The sequence below is a fragment of the Spea bombifrons genome, chromosome 6 (assembly GCF_027358695.1).
Source record: "Spea bombifrons isolate aSpeBom1 chromosome 6, aSpeBom1.2.pri, whole genome shotgun sequence".
NCBI classification, from domain to species: Eukaryota; Metazoa; Chordata; class Amphibia; order Anura; family Pelobatidae; genus Spea; species Spea bombifrons.
The window spans coordinates 25,128,924-25,149,013 of NC_071092.1; the positions used below are offsets into that span (position 1 = coordinate 25,128,924).

The following is a 20,090-nucleotide window of genomic DNA, read 5'->3' on the forward strand; positions in this document are numbered from 1 at the left end:
GAATGCAGGGATATAGCACATTACCAATGGTACCAAGTGAACATACAGTATGTAACTTGTAAATGAGATGGAAATTGTTTAAATCTCTCTTATGTTTTTATAGTGGTTTAATACTTGTTCACTTTGGTGCAATCCACAACAGAATTTTCTCTAAAATTAAATGCTATGTTCTCTCCTGTGTGTCACCATATCCTTTCCTATGTGTTGCTGGGTGCCATGTGCAACAGAGGTGGGATCGCCGTCGGTGCTACAGACCAGCAAACTCTATGCCTGCAATTTACGAGTTGTTAGCCATGAACTCACATATGACCTTACTCGTCCTGAGAGCAGCACATTCAGAAGCGAAGCCGCTCACCTACAGAAACTGGTAAAGTGTTTATCACTTTGTCTTTTATTGCATGCAAAATTAACCTACTTTCTATTGGCCTTCAAGCAGAAGATATGCAGTGTTATATTCCTTAAGCTCAGCTCTTAAGGTTGGAGATTTGTCTATGCCAAAAAATCGACCTTACTGGTAGAAAGTGATGAAGCACTGTTTGTGAGTTATATTTAAAAAGGGAAAAGCCTCAAGATTAACTTTTTCATCTCAGGCTACTCGGCTGGCCTTTCTTTCAAACCTTTTGTTATTAATAAGATGTTGCTTAGCTTCAAATCTTGAGCTACAGCTGGGACCCAATTAGGACATGTTAAATATTTTCACGTGTCTGGCAGTTCAATATTGTCTGTCTTACAGCAATCACAAAGATTGACCTTAGCTGCCTCCTCTTGATTGGATGCTCTTCCACCTGGGGCTCTTTGATGTCCACCTTCACCATCTTCTTCTTGATGACTCTAGCCTGGGTACCCTATTAGTGTCTTCCTGTTCATCAACCTCCGCTCCTAGTAATCTCCACCTGCCACCCCAATCTGAATCTTTAACTATACAACCACCTGCCCCCACTGTCTCTCACCCCAGAAAATAACTCTGAACCTCACTCAGCCTCATCAGCATTCATTCTATCAATCTACACTACTTATATACTACTATATACACTACTTTATAAAACAAAATACATGTGGTGTAGATGTTATGCGTGTATAATGGTGTGTGTGGTAAAACATTTTGAAGTGTAAGGTTAATTGCCCAACTTACAAAAAATGCTTTACATGCACTCTTTTTTGTCTTTTCTCTCTCTCTCTTACTCTGTCTAACACTGTCATTCATTTCTGAAGCTTGTATTGCTGCTGGGAAATGTCCAGTCACATGCAAAAAATCCGTGGTGCAGGTTTTTATATAATTAAAAGAGATACTTTTGATAATTGTATGGCTCAAGATTTGTTGGGATGTGCTTTTCCCATGGAAACAAATTGCATGAGATCTAATTAGAGGAGCCATTTTTGAACCATTTTTTTGTCAGGACCAAGGTGCTCTGTTGGTTATGGTGGAGCCCATGAGCAGTTAAGTGCTTACCTGCTCAAGTGCACCACTGACTGAGAAGGCATTGTAGAGACCAGCCCACAGCACATGAACTGCTGGTGCAGGGTACAAAGGGTTAAGGCAAAAGAATGGTCATTCGGTCCATGTAGTGTGGCCGGCAGAGTAGAATCAGAATACAGGGTGGTAGCCATGAATTAGAAAGGGGTCAGATGGGTTAGATGGGAGACAAAGTAGGGGTCTGCAGCAGGAATAAAACGGTACAAAATAATCAGAACAATTAAGCACGGATCTGAGGAGGAGGCAGGTTTGCATAGCCAATTAACAGGCAGCAGGTGAAGGTGTTCCAGGCTTCCAGGTACAGCAGTATAGCAGGTAGAAATGTGCCTGCTGTACAGGTCTTTCTGGTGGCAGACAGACAGCAAATCTGCATGAACTGCACATAGTGGCCACTCTAGGAACAATATATAGGGGGCACATAAGATACCACAGTCAAAACTAGGGGGGCACTAATACATTCCACCACTAAATCATGCCACTAAAAAACTAAATAAATGTATTTATCAATATGATGCCAGAATATTGCAGTATGCAATGATACCTTTTTTATTGGCTTTTAATACTTAAAAGACAAGAAGTTTTTCTCTCTTCCTCAGGTATTGCTTCAGACCTGAGAAGAGAGGAAAACTATCAAACGCTTTTCCTTATAGTTTACAAAGCGACAGGCTCTCTCGCTGCCTGGTTGTTATGAGCAAAGCCGTAGCTGGCTCCTTTTGTGCCCGAGGCAAGAATGTAAAATTGTACCCTTTTAGCTATTTCTATACAGAGGTTATTTTATTTACACTGCCCTTAGACACTGTCTTTACGCACACCTGCCCATAAACACACATATATTGCCCTTACACATCACTGCCCATACATGCTGCCTTTACGCACACCTGCCCATCAACACACATAAACACATATACTGCCCTTACACATGACTGCCCATACACTCTGCCTTTAAACATACCTCCCAATAAACATGCATATCCACATACACTGCCCTTACACGATTGCCCACACACACACTGCCTTTACACACACCTATTCATAAATACACATATACATATACACTGCCCTTATACACATCTGTCCATACACACACACACATACACACCAGCTTACAAACACACAAATTACTACACTGCCCTTACACACACCATCTTACAAAAACACACACCTATATACACATACACTGCCCTTACACTCCTTTCTTCCCATATCTTATCTTTCTCATCTTCCATCCTGTCGGGGGAGCGCGAGGTCTGTCATTTCAGAACGCTTTAGTGCTCGCTAATCACTATGAATTGGCTATTGATGCAGAGTGCCGGGATAAAACGTCATCCTGGCGCTCGGCATCAGTTGTCAGTGCATAGTGATTAGGGAGCACAGAAGCACTCTCTAATGTTGGGCTGGTTAGAGGGGGATTGTGATCTTTATCCAAACTATGAAATTAAATAATGCCTTTCAAATGTGCACGTCTTTGTATTTAACATTTATTGTGTTACAACCTATGTGCGCATTCAATGCCATATTATTATTGTGCGCCATTACAAAGCGATGCTATTGTGAGCTCAGCAATTGCATTACAGCATTAAAAAAAAACCTTGGTAACTATGCTTATAGTATGTAAGGCCACAGAGTCCTTTTATTTACCTTTATATTATAAAGTTAGATCAAAATGATTTGGAGCTTAATTCTCCTTTAATGGATTCCTGGTTTGGGGGGTTATTAGAAGAATTTTTTGCTGAAAATATTATTACTCTAAAAGACAATTACATTGCAACACAAGAGGTTATGATTCTGATAAGACAAATAATTTTGATATACAGGTTTCATAATTGCCTTTTGTGATAATGTTTCTTACTTTATTGTAAACAGACTCTAGGTTAAAGTCACAATTACAAGAAAAAAAATGGCCTATTGATTAGTCATTTTTATGAACTTGCAACCGTTTTTTTGGCTCTGTTCTGGGATTTGCATAAAATAGTGTCTGGAAATTTCCATCATGCATGACTACTATTTTAGTTTAACCACTGGCAAATTTATCAGTTATATGAGGTCTCGAGGCATAGTTTAATCAACCGCTTCTTAAGTGTTTCTGCTATATTTGAGTAAGCTTGTTAAAGGTCGCATATTCTGTTAGCAATACCATATACCAGGTTTTATAGCTGCTGCTTTATGGAAAATTCTGGATAGCCATTTTAAGACACTACTTTTCTTTGAGATTTATAGCAACCAATCAAATGGTCCTCGGTGGTTACTATGGTTTCATTTTATTTTCCAAAAATACACCCAGACTCACTCTTTAAAAATAATCCCCTATGTATATTAATTTTGATTGTGCTAAACCGTGTAGCTAAAATGTACATATATTATGCAGGACCTGGTGACTGCCGATCTCTATTGCTCTAATTGCATTTTTTTGTCTAGTTATGTAACCTAATAGTTTCCAACTTTCCATATTTTAAGGTATCCAACTTTTTTTTTCATCACACACAAATGGATTAAATGTGAAACAGAACAATTTTTGTAAAATGTCATTTATATATTTTCTGTATTTTGGAAGATATGCTTTCTTTTGATTCTGTTCCACAAAGCACCACCATAAACACTATGCATTAAAATAATCTCTGGCCTTGCCTATGGTTGTCAATTTAGAGTTTCAAAAATGGGAATACTTCAGATTAGCCCATTAATCATAACTAGATAGATAGATGGATACATAGATAACCAAATGTTTGCATAACCATTATAGATTTTTAAGGTACATGAGTCCAACATGTGACCCACCAGACATCTAGGTGCAGCCCACATTATATCTACAGCCATAACCACACCTCCAACCAGACACACCCCCAGGTGGGTGCACAGCATCCGGGCACCGCTGCCCTTCACTGGTTGATGTCAGAGGAGGCCCCTGCCTGCAACCAATAGAGTCGCTCTTATGAACCTTGTAATGGGTTCACCAAGAGAGCTGTAGTAACTCCCAGAGATCACCCACATGTATACTCCTGTTGTCCCCGGAATCACTTCCAGCACCAGCCAGCATGCGCACCTTGGAACCCTGCTATGTGTACCCAATAAGTAGACACAACTACCTTGAACTGAGTACAGCAGGAATGAACCGTTTATTGTTGTAAAACATAGACTGATATAGCCAAAGAACTTAATTAACATAAATTAACAGATACATGTATTCAACCCAACCTTTAATCCCCAGGCAGCAATCCTATTGATGGGATTAATTAAACAATGGCGTTCCTGCCTGTGCTATCTTTGTTTGACAGCCAGGCTGGAGCCAGCTCTGACTTGGGGCCCTGTATGACAGGACATTCTGTCACAAACCCTTAACCTTTTCAGTCCCCTATAGACGTACCGGTACGTCCATAAAATGCATCTAAAGAAACACATATGGACGCACCGGTACATCCTGCCCTTCTTGCAGCGGCAGGGACACATACTTGCTACTACACAGGAGATCAGGCTTCGTTTGACAGCCTGGACTCCCCCTTGTCAGCAGAAGCCAGTATCGCTGGCTTTCTGCTGCCCGATCTCATGTAACAGCTTCAATTTTTTAATGCCCAATCACGCTGACGTCACCCGGAATCACTACTGACGTCACCCGGAAGGTCATCAGAGGACAGGATATCCCCTGCTGGGGATAGCAGAGAGATTGCAGGGGGATTGCAGAGAGGAGAGTGAGAAACCATGTTTCTCACTCTTCTCCCATGCTGAAACACGTATCAGTAAGAAAAAAAAGTGTTAGTGATTTTTTTTAACAATAAAAAAAATTGCTAAAATAATACAATAAATAATAATAATAAAAAAAAACAAAGTGAGCTAAGTAATATCATTGTGACATCACTGGCATTAATAGCATGTTTAAGAGGCCCCTAACCATACTGCACTGACATTTAAGTGCAAAATGTGAAAATTATAAAAAAAAAAGATAATAACATTCACAACCCCCAAACCAGTTAAGGATGTGGGGTATTTCTGTAATCAGGAGATGCAGCTAAACCATTTTGGCTGGGTTTCTCTCTGCCGTAACTCTACGGCTTTGTGAAGAATAATGTACACCTTATAGTATGTTCCCTATAAGTGCTGGGAAAGTATGGAAATTCTATGTGAATTAGGTATTTCTGAAATCAGGACACCTGAATTGATGAACTTGGAGGGGATTTTCCATCACTTTACCTAATTTTGTGAGGATTCAGAGGGAAAAATATATATAAAAAATAGGGTTTTTTTCAAAAATAAGCCCTCTCTCTCCTTGAAAAAGTAATATATAGTTTACATGGGTACACTATTCGCAGGAAAGGAGAATAATCGCTGAACCGACATACAGCAAAAATGGCAAAATTGCTCCGGGCTTTGAGGTACCAAAAACCCCTGGGAATGAAGGGGTTAAAATTTTCATTTAGTTTAAATCCTGGTACAGAAGCCATTGGTCTTCCCAGGCCAAGTTGCTCCGAGGTGTACCTTGCCCTGCCCTTTCCCAGTGACACTCAAATCCCCGTTCCTCCCAAGCCAAGTTTCTCAGAGCAGTTGTCAGAGTCTGAAACAACCACTCTGAGCAACCTGGCCTTGGAGGAACATGGATTTGAGTCAGGGTTGCTTGGTACTCTGAAGTCAACAATTTATAGCCGAAATGTTGCTTTCAAAAATGTTTTTACATGTAAGAATTATCATCTCATCTACTGTGTCTGCAGTAGAGCTGGCTTTATTATCTAATTTTCAATATGCATTATAGGTCAGAAATGTCTGATCCAAAAATTGCAACAAGTACTTCAACTTTGAACAAATTCATTCCAAAACTTAGTTTGCAATTTAAGGGTAAAAATTTGCAGTAGCCCTTTATAAAGTCTTCTTTCCTGGCATTATTTTTCTTCAAAGCCTTTGTTAAAAGTCCAAAGCTGTATATAGGGGCCCTTTATACTATCTTTTGTTTGTCGTGACTTCACTACCCCACCATGTAACTTAGTGTCTTCTTCCGCAGGTAAATGGACTTGTTTTGGCATCCGAATTGGCCGTTTATTATAACTCCAGCACAGTCTATGCCTTTGGGTGAGATCCTCTGTAAAATACAGATAGTTTACAGTGTTGTGCACATTATCTGGAATGTCTCAAAAATATGCCTAGCATTTAAAAAAATATATAGTGAATCCAGCACACCTTCTTTCAACTTCAATATACCATTTTATTAAGGTAATATAAATACATAAAATAGTCATGCAACATTATTCACCAACCACAGATACCCTCTTAACATGTTACCGCAGCAGACAAAAGAATGTCAACTCAGAAGTGGCATTACCTGGGATTATGTGGCCTTTATAAATAACAATATGTATTATATCATGTTACATTTTTATATATTAAACGTGTAAACTGAATTTAATTACATTGTTATGCCCTTGTGTAGTTTTGTATGACAAACACACAATGTTCTGCAAGATGGAATATAAATATCATGACACATCACAATGGTAGAGGTAGGAAAAATGTTATACCTTAAAGAATGCGTAAACTATGTAATTTGGGCTTTTCTGTGCAGAATCCCATATTATAATGCAGGGTATTATTGTATTTGTTGGATGTTGTACATAAATCAGAGTGTTTATCAGTGGCACCACAATGTTCCTATTTTAAAACATATAGTATTACCCATACTAGATAATGGATTATACATATAAGAATGGTATAAAAAATATTGTGGGTAAACTAAAAATAAAATAGGGAATGACCACTCATTCATTATCTCTCATTTTTTCATTCATTCATTCATTTTCTTTTTTTTCTCTCTCTCAATATGCTGTAAAAAAAAACTGTTATCTACTGTGGCATCCATTGTTCTTTTCTCTAGGGAAGGCAGTCTGATGGTTTACTTTTGGGTGAGCTTGGAGGTACCGGACACTCACAGCCCATATGTCACCGTGTCATCCGTTAAAACAGCACTTACCAGAGTCCTGAAATCCAAGATTAGCAAAAAAGGAACCTACATATTTGATCAGTACCATGTGGACCCTGACTCACTGGATATACAGGGTTAGTTTCTGTGAAAGACAAAATGGGGACAATGTAAGATACATTTCTCAAACATTTGTATTAAATTTAAAAAAGTTGATTTAAGAAACTATGAGGAAGCAGGGAGTATAGGACTAGGATAGAGACTTAATAATGAGATCTAGAAAAAAGACAAAAATAAGTAGAAAAGAGAGAACAAGAGGTAGGAAGAAGGAAGATTAAATAATATTTGCACACTTGTATACTGCACTTTTATTTATGTTTGTTTTGCCCATATTTTCACACGGCCAAAGACATTCAACAGTTATTCTTCCGATTGTGGAAGTTGTAGGTTCCACATTGGTTTGAGAGTTACACTATATTGCCAAAACTTTGTGGACACCTTGCGAATAGGTGTTTCAGTCACACCCATTGCTAGCAGGTGTATAAAATAGGCAGCCAACTCCATAGACAAACATTGTGACACATTGTGACACATAATATGTCAGTTCATTTAGATCTGGCCTGGTCCACTGTAAATGTTATTGTTGTCAAGTGGAAAGGTCTAGGAGTAATTACAGCTCAACCATGGTGCGGTAGACCATGTAAACTCACAGAGCGGGGCTGCTTAGTGCTGAAGCATGTTCTCTGTTGCATCTTTCACTACATACTTCCAAACTGCCTCTAGAAACAACACTGTGCATCAGGAGCTTTACAAAATGGGGGTTACATGGCTGCAACGGCAGGATTCTGGAGCAGTGGAAACATGTTCTTTGGAATGATGAATCTAGCTTCACTACCTAAAAGTCTGATTGATGAATCTAGGTTTGGCAGATGTCAGGAGCATGCTAGTTACTGGAATGCATAGTGCCTCCCATAAAGTTTGGTTGAAGAGGAATATAAGTATTCAGGGTTTGGGTCAGGCCCCTTAGTTGCAGTTAAGGGTAATGTTAATAGCATAGAAATACATTTTCAACAATTGTATGCTTCCAGCTTTGTGGTTCCATCAAAGCAAAATCCATAAAGACATGGTTTGGAGGACCTTGAGTGGTCCCCACAGAGCCCTGATCTAAATTCAATTGAACACCTATGGGATGAACAGGAATGCAGATTGTTCATCCAACATCAACCCCTGACCTCACAAATGTTCTTTTCTTTGAATGGGTTATCACTTTTTATACCCCATCTTTTCTGAGATGTACACTGGTACATATTAATTACTTATGTTTATTAAAAATCCACACATAGTTATCCTACAAAGATGAATGGTGTTTGTTCAAAACCAACTCACAGGACCAAAAGCAAGACTTCTAGAGTTGTAGATGTCCCCTGCATGCATTTTATTGCTAACATTCTAGTCTATAATAATCCTCATATACACCTGAGGCTGTTCAGACATCCAATATAATTTCTAGTGTGCTGCCACCTGTTGGATACATGTGGCCAAATGCCATAGTTGTTGATCCAGGCTGCACCTGGGATCTATGATGCTGGCCTGAAAGTGCCAGTAATAATGTTATGATCTAGTCTGTTATTAATGTTTGTATTCTGTGTAATCATGTCATATAGAAGGTATCCTTTTATTTTCAATCCATTGTGCTCCTTTTTATTTCATTTTAATTTATATTGAATTATATTTTCAGAGGCAAGTTGGCAGGACAAGCAGCTGCACTTTTCGGGTGTTGGTAGGGCAGTTTTTATTTCTGTTTCTTTTCAATTCAGTTACCTTTTTCATTTCCTTTCAGCTTTTCATTTTAAGAGATTTTATTAATGAGAATAAATAAATGTATACATGAGAAAAAAATACTGGATTCATCATAAAATAAAGGATGTATTCTATGTCAGTTATGTCAGCTGAATCTTTTGTTCAATATTAACTATATTTATCATGGTATCTGTGGTATATTGTACTGCGAAATCGAATGACCTTTAAAGTTTTATTATTATTATCATTACAGGGGAACTGTCAAATATGAAATAAAACATTAATTGAAATCTAAACTGGATTTTACAGTATGCCCCAAGCAAAAAGCTGGTTTCTTTACTGGTCTCTAGGGTTAAAGCTCTTGATGTTTTACATTATTGGATTCCAAACATCTTTCACTAAAAGATTGTTTCAGTTATATCTTTTTGATTTTAAATTAAAATCAAATGTATTCTGAAAAAAAAGGAGAAACTATTATAAAAAATATACTTTCTAGAAGACAACTAATATTTATGAGTCAGACAGACCTTGCTATTATACATCCTTATTTCTTAGGAGCCAGATAAGATACATGTCTGTAGCGCTTTCTATGAAAACATTAGTATTTTAGGAGTATTTTGTGAAGCCCATAAAGCTGTGTATGTTATGCTAACATTTCATTTTAGACTGTTTAGCATGTTTTTGAAATACATTATAAGTAGTCTGTCCTGAGCTTCACAATGCAATGAACATCCATATCTTATAAACTACTTAAACATCTACTATTTTTAAAACTATTGAAGCAAAATCTGGTATGTTTAGTTATCTTGACTTTTTCATACCTATGTTTTAGCTTTACTTCTCCCTTTCTCATTCCCTCTTTCCTGGATCTCAGATTAACCGCTATATTTGTGTTATACTATGTTTAACTCCCCCTTATATATTTTCCCTCTGACTCTCAGGTTGCTATAGGTACACCTATGTGAGGGCTGGCCAGGAAATTCGTTTGAAGGGCCCAGATTACCTCTCTCCAATATGCGTGTGGCATCTACAAGGTCCTCCTTCAAGTCTTCTGAAGCTTTGGCTCAAATGGACTCGTCCTGACTGCAGAGACAGACTGGCAATGTATGATTCTGCTGCCCCCTTGGAGACTCATCTCATCACTTCGTAAGTTTGGGCACCTTGTGTATTTTCTGGAACCACAAACCAAGAAATGGCTAAAGCAGTGCAGGTATTGTGACCTAGGAAAAAAAACCTTGACATTAAAAATAAAATATAATTGTCTTCCTTTACGAGGATACAGAATCATTCTTATTAACCAAAGAATTATGAAGACGCGAATAAAAAAGATGTGATAGAATGGAGCAATACATATTTGAACGTTTCATAATATATTAATATATGTCAGCTGGACATAAATGAACTTAAGCTTGTGTAACATTGAGGCCAGCTTTCTTAAATGCTGCCCCAAGACAAAAAAATAGTCTTATTGGTAATAGGTCCAGCCGGTAGTCAGTTCATTTCAAGTACATTAATTAGATATTCAATGGATTGTAGAGTATGTCCCCATTAGGTTTAAAAGACATCTGCCGCATTTTATTGTGGTGCACAGGACGAAAATGGTATGTCCTACCATTAGGCTTAAGAGGTCAATTCATGAAAGAATCATTTTGACATTCAGTTTCTCGGCATGTCACTGTGACATTCATATCTATTTTTGACACAATTCATTATGTTACAAACAGTCACACGGGAGTGATTTTTCCCGGATTACCCAATCTAAAATGTTATAATACTGAATGTCTGTGTTCACCAGAAAGGCATCCAACATTTTTTTTTAATTATGAACTGAATTTGCTAAAAAACCCTCACTTGCATTCCACATCTTACCAGCTCTGACTACAAAAATATATATTTCCTTTGCTTAAGATAAAATCTCTTTTGCACTAACCTTAGTGGATGCCCCATGTTTCCTGTAAGATACTATAAGTTATTTTAGGAACCTATTTTGTGAAGATTTGTGTGTTGTCCTTGAATATACTTGCATATGATAATCACAATCTCCATAAAAATAAGCCCTAACTCTGTCGTCTTAGCTGATATCCTTCATTCCATTAATTCATCCTAGGGAGAACTGGCACCTTCTGGCCCGGGAAGCAGGTAACGCCAAGTGACCCCATATGTACTTGCATACATACACACACTTTCAAATTAACAAACATACATACACAATCATACTAACACACATTTACACATACACATGCATGCTAATATATATATATATATACACACACACACACAAAATGGAATACAAGTACCCTTATTAGGAAAATGCTGCCACAATACCAGCTTTTTCAGCAGCAAAATGATATTATAAACAATAAAGTTACCCGAAACAAGCGAGTAACTTAAAGCCAGGAGCCATGAATAAGTGAATATTTCACAAAATAGCAGTGTGAAAAAAATATTTTAGAAGACGCTGAAATAAAGGACTGTCACCTCCATTAAATGTTAGTAACCATGTATCCATACAGTTGTCACAACTGGAGTCCAATGTTATAAACACCGTATCAACCGGCAGTATATGCAATATAATATAAACTCGCTGGGCGCAATGAGTAGTCTCTAATGATTCATGTGTACATGTTGGGACCAAAAGTGGATAGTGAAGTCCTGCATGCTACCACAGTAAAGCGCTCAAAGAACACATGTGAGTTGCAGGGAGGCAAAATAATTGCTTGTAGTGTGTCTCTTAAAAAATTGTTTATTAGGAAAATAGTAAAAGCGGTACTAGGTCAAAAAATCCCGACCATTCCCCGCGAAACTAGTGACATTCATAAAGTGCAATCATTGCGCGGATTAACGATAGCATGAGGAAGTTAAACTACTGGCAGCTAAGTACTTTATATTATATTGCATATACTGCCGGCTGATGCAGTGTTTATAACATTTTACAACATTGTGAGAACTGTATGGATACATGGTCACTAAAATTTAATGAAAGTAACAGTCCTTTGAAATTTCATGTAAATTTTAGCACACTGCTATTTTGTGAAATATTCAGTTATTCATGGCTACTGGCTTTTAGTTACTCGCATGTTTCGGGTAACTTAATTGTTTATAACAAACACATTCTCACGCATACATATTCATGCTAACACACATACACTTACACATACACACTCATACTGATACGGACTCCATCTAACACACTTACCCATACACATTGTTTGAGGGATTTGGCCTCCATGGTCCATAGCACAAGGACTGTAATCCACCCTGTAGTCATCTCTGAACCATTTCCAAGTAATGATGTATTTTATAATGATGTGGCTCAAAATATTTTGTCACATATTCAAAATTTGGTGTTACTGGTGATATATATCCTGTAGAGAGGCAATATTATATTATTATTCTGTAAATTAACCCCCCTTTCAATTCAGGAAGCTACTTGCTTGCCTTTTGTACCACTGCAGGAAAGCCTATTACTAACAAGCACTCCCAGATTCATCTCCTTAGAGGATTTCACTAATAAGCAGCCATTCTGTATATAAATAGGATGCTTACTTTTCTTCTCCAAATGTATAATATTAAATTTTCCTATGTAGAAACACGCCTGCCATTTAACTGACTTGTCTCCTCTGCTGCTTAATCACTTTTCAGGGACATACCATCCCGTTCTGATTTAATTACCTTACCTCATTTTGTGCTATCTGTGAATCTTGAGTTGATGGTTTCAGTGCTCTACTCAAGATCATTGATAAATCACATAATATATCGTTTGGTGCAATATCAAAAGCCTTTGCGATATTTACATAGTTCACATCCATCCTAGCCCACATTGTAACATACAATTTCATAAACGCAAGCAAGAAAGGACTAATGCTCATAAAACTTATGTTGACTTATAGTTATGATAATGTTGCACTGAGCGGTTTCTTGCTCTCTTAGCAATCTTTTAATACCTTTCACATTATGGATGTTAGGCTTATTGAGCTATAATTTTCATTTTTGCTGAACACAACCCCTGCAAGCCTAGGAGCTGGGGACAGTGAGGCAACGTTCATAGTGGGATTCTACAGAAACCATATATATGGTTTCCCAAGGTGCAGAAAATTATAATTTGCTATTATGTATTAAAGTCTGTATGATGGCTAGCATGCTCCTTAATTAATGAAAATCATTTTAAAGATCAGAATCCTCGGGCAATGAGAAATACCCGTATTTGCTCGATTATAAGACGAGGTTTTTTCCAGAGCAAATGCTCTGAAAAATACCCCTCGTCTTATAATCGGGGTCGTCTTCTAATCAGACCCCAAAAAAATGCTGGCGCCATGCTGCTTACCGGTCGCGAGCAGCGTCTCTTCTGTTAGAAGCAGGGCAGGAAGCTTGCAGCGTCCTCACAGAACTCTATCTCCCCCCTCCCTCCTCTGAGGGCGGGGCCAGAGAAGTTGCTACAGCCGGTCCCCTGCAGAAGTCTGCGAGTGGGAGATCTGCAGTTCAGGTGAGGGGGTGGGGGAGGGTTTTTGAGTATGTGTGAAGTGTGTGTGATTAAGGGAATGAATGAGTATTTAAATGTTTGTGACTGAGTGTGAGTGTGTGTGTGATAGCATGGATGTGTAAGGGGGGTGGGGGTTGTAGCATGGCATATGGAGGCTGTAATCCCACTGCTATCATCCCCAGGTTCCAGCATGTACTGGCTGCCTTGGCTTGATAGGAGTGTGATTGCTGTTAGCAGTTTGATATATATATATATATCAAACTGCTAACAGCAATCACACTCCTATCAAGCCAAGGCAGCCAGTACATGCTGGGTTAAAAGGCATATCATGGGGCTGAGTGGCATATAGGGGGTTAAAATGCATTTCTGGACCTCCAGAAATGCATTTTAACCCCCTATATGCCACTCAGCCCCATGATATGCCTATATACCTCCAGAAATGCTTTATACCCCCCTATATGCCACTCAGCCCCATGATATGCCTTTTAACCCCCTATATGCCAGAGTGGCATACAGGGGTATAAGGCATATCATGGGGCAGAGTGGCAAATAGGGGGGTATAAAGCATTTCTGGGGGCAGAGTGGCATAACTGGGGGGGCAGGTTGGCAAATAAAAGGAAATTTAAAAAATATATTTTTCTCAATCATAGCTTTTATTAAACATGAAAATAATTTACATTAATTAATATTTACTGGTAAAACTTTTTCCCTATAGGGTAGTCTTATATTCAGGCTTTTTGTTTTTTCCCTAAATTAATATTTTGATTTTGGGGGGTCGTCTTATAATCGGGGTCGTCTTATAATCGAGCAAATACGGTATGAACAATTCATATTGACTACAACACTCATTGACATAAGGTAGAACTATCATGAGTGCAACACTGATTGTCTTAAGGACTGTCCTTAAGAGGAAGAGTTTAAAAATGACTCTGGGTGTGGACCTTCTTGCTTGTGCTTAGATAGACACCTCATTGAGGAGTACCATGTAGGTCAAAACCTACATATAGGGATGTTCCCTTGCACAGAGGCAATCTGCTTTGTAATTTGGAACTTGACTGTCCATGTGGATGTAACTTGTTATTCTTCTACCTTATATGTAAAGAGTCAATATTTTTATAGTTAGGTGGTTATACATTAATGTGTCGTGTCTTACTTAACACTTTATGGATCCGCCATTGCTCCAAGATTACACATAAAAATCACATGTTTTCTATGAAAAGATAAATATCTCATATTGCAGACTTCAGCTTATGTAAAGTAAGTGGTATGTTCAAAGGAGGACCCAAGAAAAATCACAATTCACAAATAATGAATCGGCCAGCTACATAAGATGAGATTTATTAGTCTTATACACAGTATGTTTTAAAAAAAAAAAAAAAAAAAAATATGTTTACCTACCTTTTCACATCCGTATTTATATTTACAGAATATGTTATATAAGGGATAACAATCAAACGTATTTGGAAATATATAAAGAACAGCATATTTGAATTATTATTTTTCTTGAAAAGAGATAAGGGGATGAAATGCTTTACTTGCAGAATACCAATAGAACCAAAAATATTGTATACAACTAGCATTAGTTAATTTCATCTTAATAAAATTCTGATTCAGGGTTGCATGCCTGACTTTTAACATTTCTTGTGTGTATTGTGGGTGTACACAGATGCATGTATCGTCTAATCTTCAGCCATTCATTGTACCTAATATAGGTTTGCCAATGGTAGAAAGTTCGAAATATATAAAAAGTAAGCATTGCTGGCAAATGAACTAGTAATTTATAGGTAAAGTTTACTTCACCCTTTGTCATATTTTTAGCTTTCATAAGAATGAAGATATTCAAACACCAAGGCCGACCAATTCATTTATCCCATTACGAACATTTCATTGGCTTTGAAGGAATGATGCAGTTTGACAGATACTGAGAATATTTTTTTAGTGTTTGGATTTTCTTTATTCTTACTTTTTCAGACACTATGGATGCAGTCGTCAGGAACCAGTGGCTGAGGTGTTGTCTTCGGGTAGTGTGATGCTGGTTGTATGGAAGCAAGGAATGTACAGTTACTATGACCCATTCATACTCACAGTGCAACCATTGCCTGTTCAAAGTAAGCAAGACATAATTTAAGGAGGGGACATTGGTAGGTAGGGGCAGGCAAAGCAGGTAATGTAGACGCCAAAATGATAGACAGCGGATATTGGTGTACAGTAGATGGTGTAAATTGAGATGGGAAAGAAATATGATTGTGTAACTAGTAACCCTGCAATTATTGTTACCAGCCTGTGAACACAGCATCATGCTAAAAGAAGGACTGGAAATCCAAGGACAACTCCAGACCCCATACTACCCAAGCTACTACCCCCCAAAACCTCAGTGTACCTGGAACATGACTGTGAGTATTGCTCATGTTGAATAAATAGTAACGCCACTTGCGTAGCAGAATGCATATATCCCACTCTGGATATTTGTAGTGACAGAACAGTAGTAGCAGTGTCACATTCTCTGCAATGCTCATAATTGTATTAGAACAGATGGATCAGTACTGTCATCTGATTAGCTGCAGTCTCTACAGCTCACTTAAATAACAGCAAACAAAATCAAGCAAATATATCTATATATAAGACATGTATCAAAAAACTGAACAATATTTTTCAGGGCTTGATTTATACTAAAAGTCTCATGGTCTTTAACTGTAAAAAGCAGGGCATAGGCAGAAAGTTTAAGAGAAAACAGATCTTCATACTAAGACACATCCTTGCCCAGTCTCCTTAGACTCCTTAGACCCGGAACTGATGATCAGTGCAAAACACACTCTGTAACTGCCCCAGATATTATGGGAAGGTCTTGAAGTTATCTGGACTGCCAAATCTTAGACGTGTTCTTTTCTTAAAACAATCTACAGAATGTGTTAGTGTGATCATACCTTAGTTTTAATTATAGTTTGGTGTTTTTTTCAATGCAAATGAAGTCAAATATTAAAAGTAAAAGGCATACATATTGTTCCTGCCATCAGCTAAAAATATTAACATAGCATATCAGGCTATATAAAATAGAAAGATTCAATAACAGCAGTACACATATTATTACAGCTACAGCAAACAAAGAAAAGGAAGAATATAAAACACTTGTTAGCCTTGATTCTGAAAAGACCTTTGCGACACCATCAGAATAGTGATGATTCATATACGTTAGGGAACATTTTGTAGCTATTGTATAGTGCACATGAATCACGAATACATGTTGAACTTTAGATGGATAATTCACAAAGGGAGCCCCTTCTACTCTTATATATAGCACTTGGTACAACCTTGAGTAGATAATTTCAACTGACTTGAATATGTTGCAGCAGACCCTGAACTTGAACCCAAAACCCACTTGTGGCTGTCTTGGACCTAGTCCACAAAAGCCATGGGTTACATCACATTGCATCATAATTTTATGATATGATAGATAGTATTTATTTGGGACCCAAATCCCCGCTTCCTTCCCTGGTGTTCCTTTTACTTAGGATGAAAGCATGTTTCATATGAGTGTATCAGTTACATTACACTTATTTATAAAGCGCCGGCAGATTCCGCACAGCTGTTACAATCAGTAGAACAATCTAGAAACACATACAATAACAAACTGGTGCAAAGGAGAAGGGGCCCTGCTTTTGCAAGCTTTCAATCTAGTTGGTGGTTGAGGGGGAAGTTAGACAATAGTAGAGCACTGCTTGGATGGGGATGAGTTGATCTGGTTCCGATGATGTGTTGAAAATGTTGATTGTTCAGATGGCTTGATTATGATGATGGTTGGGAGTACTGGGAAGGAATGTTGTACGTTTTCAGAGAGGTTTTGAAAGTTGCGTATGTGGCAGAAAGTCTGATGGAATTGGGAAGGGAATTCCTCAGGAGGAGTGCGGCACGGATGAAATCCTGAATACAGGAGTGGGAAGAGGTAACAACAGTAGAAGATAGCATATCAATGTGTTCTACTCCTTTAACGAACAATAACATGTACATAAACAGCTTAAATGTATGTATTTTATTTACTGTCTCCTCTTAGAAGTGCTGTGCTATATAACAACATGTAAGCTGATATTCTAATATTTGTTCCTGAAATTGAGCCCTAAAAAGAAATGTTGAATTACACTCTATGCTCTGTTTTCAAATCCCCAAAAATCAACATTTTCTTAGAAAGATATTTTGTCAATGTCTCTGAATAACCAATAACCAGCTCAGATTCATTATGTTATAAGACGTACAGAACTTTTTTTTTTGCAATTATTGAACTAAACATTTAAGGTTGAAAATAACATGAAAGCATGTATAACGTAAATGTATATTAATAACTTTATTTCATTTTAAAGTTTAACAAAATCTTTCCACAGAGCTAATACTGTTTTCCTAATTGCTAAACTATATATAATATATGGTGAAACTACATCTCCCATGATCGATTAATGACTTATATCATGTGAGCTGTAGTTCAGCAACAGCTACACCATATGGACAAATGTATTGCGACACCTGACTATTACACCAACAGGGACCTTGATGACTGTGACAGAATGTCCTGTCATACAGGGCCCTAAGGTACTCAGAGATGGCTCCAGCCTGGCTTTCAAACAAAGATAGCACAAGTAGGAACTCCATTGTTTAATTAATCCCATCAATAGGATTGCTGCCAGGGGATTAATTTATGTTAATGAAGCTCTGTGGATATATTAGTCTATGTTTTACAACAATAAACTGTTAATTCCTGCTGTACTCAATTCAAGTTGTGTCTACTTATTGGGTACACATAGCAGGGTTCCAAGGTATGCATGCTGACTGGTGCTGGAAGTGATTCTGGGGACAACAGGAGGATACATCTGGGTGATCTCTGGGAGTTACTACAGCTCTCTTGGTGAACCCGTTACAATGACATTGCATTCTTAATACATAGATTAGGCATAATTCTGTAGTTGGTCCCCTCTTTGCAGGTATAACAGCTTCCACTCTTCTGGGAAGCATACCAAAACATTTTGGACAATGATATGCTTTCAGCATGACTGTGCCCCAGTGCACAAACCAAGGTCCATAAAAACATGGTTGGATGAGTTTGGTGTGAAAGAACTTGACTGGCCTGCACAGAGCCCTGACCTCAACCCCATCGAACACCTTTGGGATGAACTGGAAGGGAGATTGAGAGCCAGGCCTTCTCATCCAACATCACTGCCTGACCTCACAAATTCTCTACTTGATGAATGGGCAAAATACTTGTGAAAATCTTGTGAGAAGCCTTCCCAGAAGAATAAAAAGTGTTATATCAACAACATATTAATGTCTATGTATTTAGAATGCAAGTGTATATCAGGTGTGGCCAAACCATGGCTTGCAACCCACGTGCGGCTCTTTCACATGTAATGTGTGGTTCGTGGAAATATGTTGGTCATACCAACATATTTTCATGCCAGCTCACTCAGACCTCAGACAGACCTCCTACAAATGCGTTCGTCGACTCTTTCTCAATGTCTCTCTACCAGGGCCGGACTGGCCCACCGGGATACCAGGAGAGGCTGCAAATGGCATTGAACGCCTCCCTCGGTGCCAGGGGCGGGCTGGGCAGGGGGGCAATTGCCCCCGAGGTTGCCCGAAATCTAATCAAAGCGGGCGCTGGGTGCTGATGTGGCCGGCTGGCATCAGCACCCAGCAGCTGTGTGCGATGGCCGTCTAGTGATGGGAGCAGTGTGAGGGGTGAAAGCTCCACCCCCACGCACTGACCTTTCACCCCTCACGCTGCTCCCATCAGATTGCTGGGAATGTAATCTGAACGGCCGATGCGTGTTGATGCCGCCGGCCGGCTCTGCTTTAATACTTTTTTTTTTACTTTATATGGCAAGCCGATCCAGCTTACCATATAAATAAAAAAAAAGTGTTAAAGTAGCTCCGGCCGGCGGCATCAGCACGCATCGGCCGTTTAGATTACATTCCCAGCGGTCTGATGGCTGCATAGTGATGGGAGCAGCGTGAGGTGGAAGCTCCGCCCCCTCGCACTCAGACTGCTGCAGCACCGGATGTCAGGTCAGTGGCATCCTGTCAGCATAGAGGAGAACAGTATGCCGCTACCAGGAAGTCAAGAGAAGTAGAAGGTGAGTAAAAATTTTTTGTACTGTATAATGTTTTTTGTATTTGTTAAAAACAAAAAAATCGGCATGTGTGTGTATGTAAGTGTGTCCCCCTATATGCCACTCTGCCTCCAGAATGCCTTATACCCCCCTATATGCCACTCTGTCCCATGATATGCCTTTTAACCCCCTATATGCCAGAGTTGCATATAGGGGTATAAGGCATTTCTGGATGCAGAATGACATATAGGGGGTCAAAAGGCATATCTGGAGGTGGAGTGGCAAAAAGGGGGTTAAAAGGCATATCACGGGGCAGAGGGGCATATAGGAGGGTTGAGGCATATCTGC

At 38.6% G+C, this 20,090-nt stretch overlaps 1 protein-coding gene across 2 annotated transcripts in view; it reads left to right on the top strand.

The window, feature by feature from the left end:
- Positions 1 to 20,090, top strand: part of TMPRSS6 (transmembrane serine protease 6) — a 41,986-nt gene that overhangs the window by 7,705 nt on the left and 14,191 nt on the right. The window contains exons 3-9 of one of the 2 annotated variants that reach the window (XM_053468666.1): positions 228 to 367; positions 6,459 to 6,526; positions 7,326 to 7,507; positions 9,109 to 9,150; positions 10,112 to 10,316; positions 15,622 to 15,758; positions 15,931 to 16,043. In XM_053468666.1, coding sequence (XP_053324641.1) covers positions 228 to 367; positions 6,459 to 6,526; positions 7,326 to 7,507; positions 9,109 to 9,150; positions 10,112 to 10,316; positions 15,622 to 15,758; positions 15,931 to 16,043 — 887 coding nt within the window. Of the gene's footprint in view, positions 1 to 83; positions 368 to 6,458; positions 6,527 to 7,325; positions 7,508 to 9,108; positions 9,151 to 10,111; positions 10,317 to 15,621; positions 15,759 to 15,930; positions 16,044 to 20,090 lie in introns of those variants that run through there. The other variant, XM_053468665.1, reaches the window with a different exon arrangement.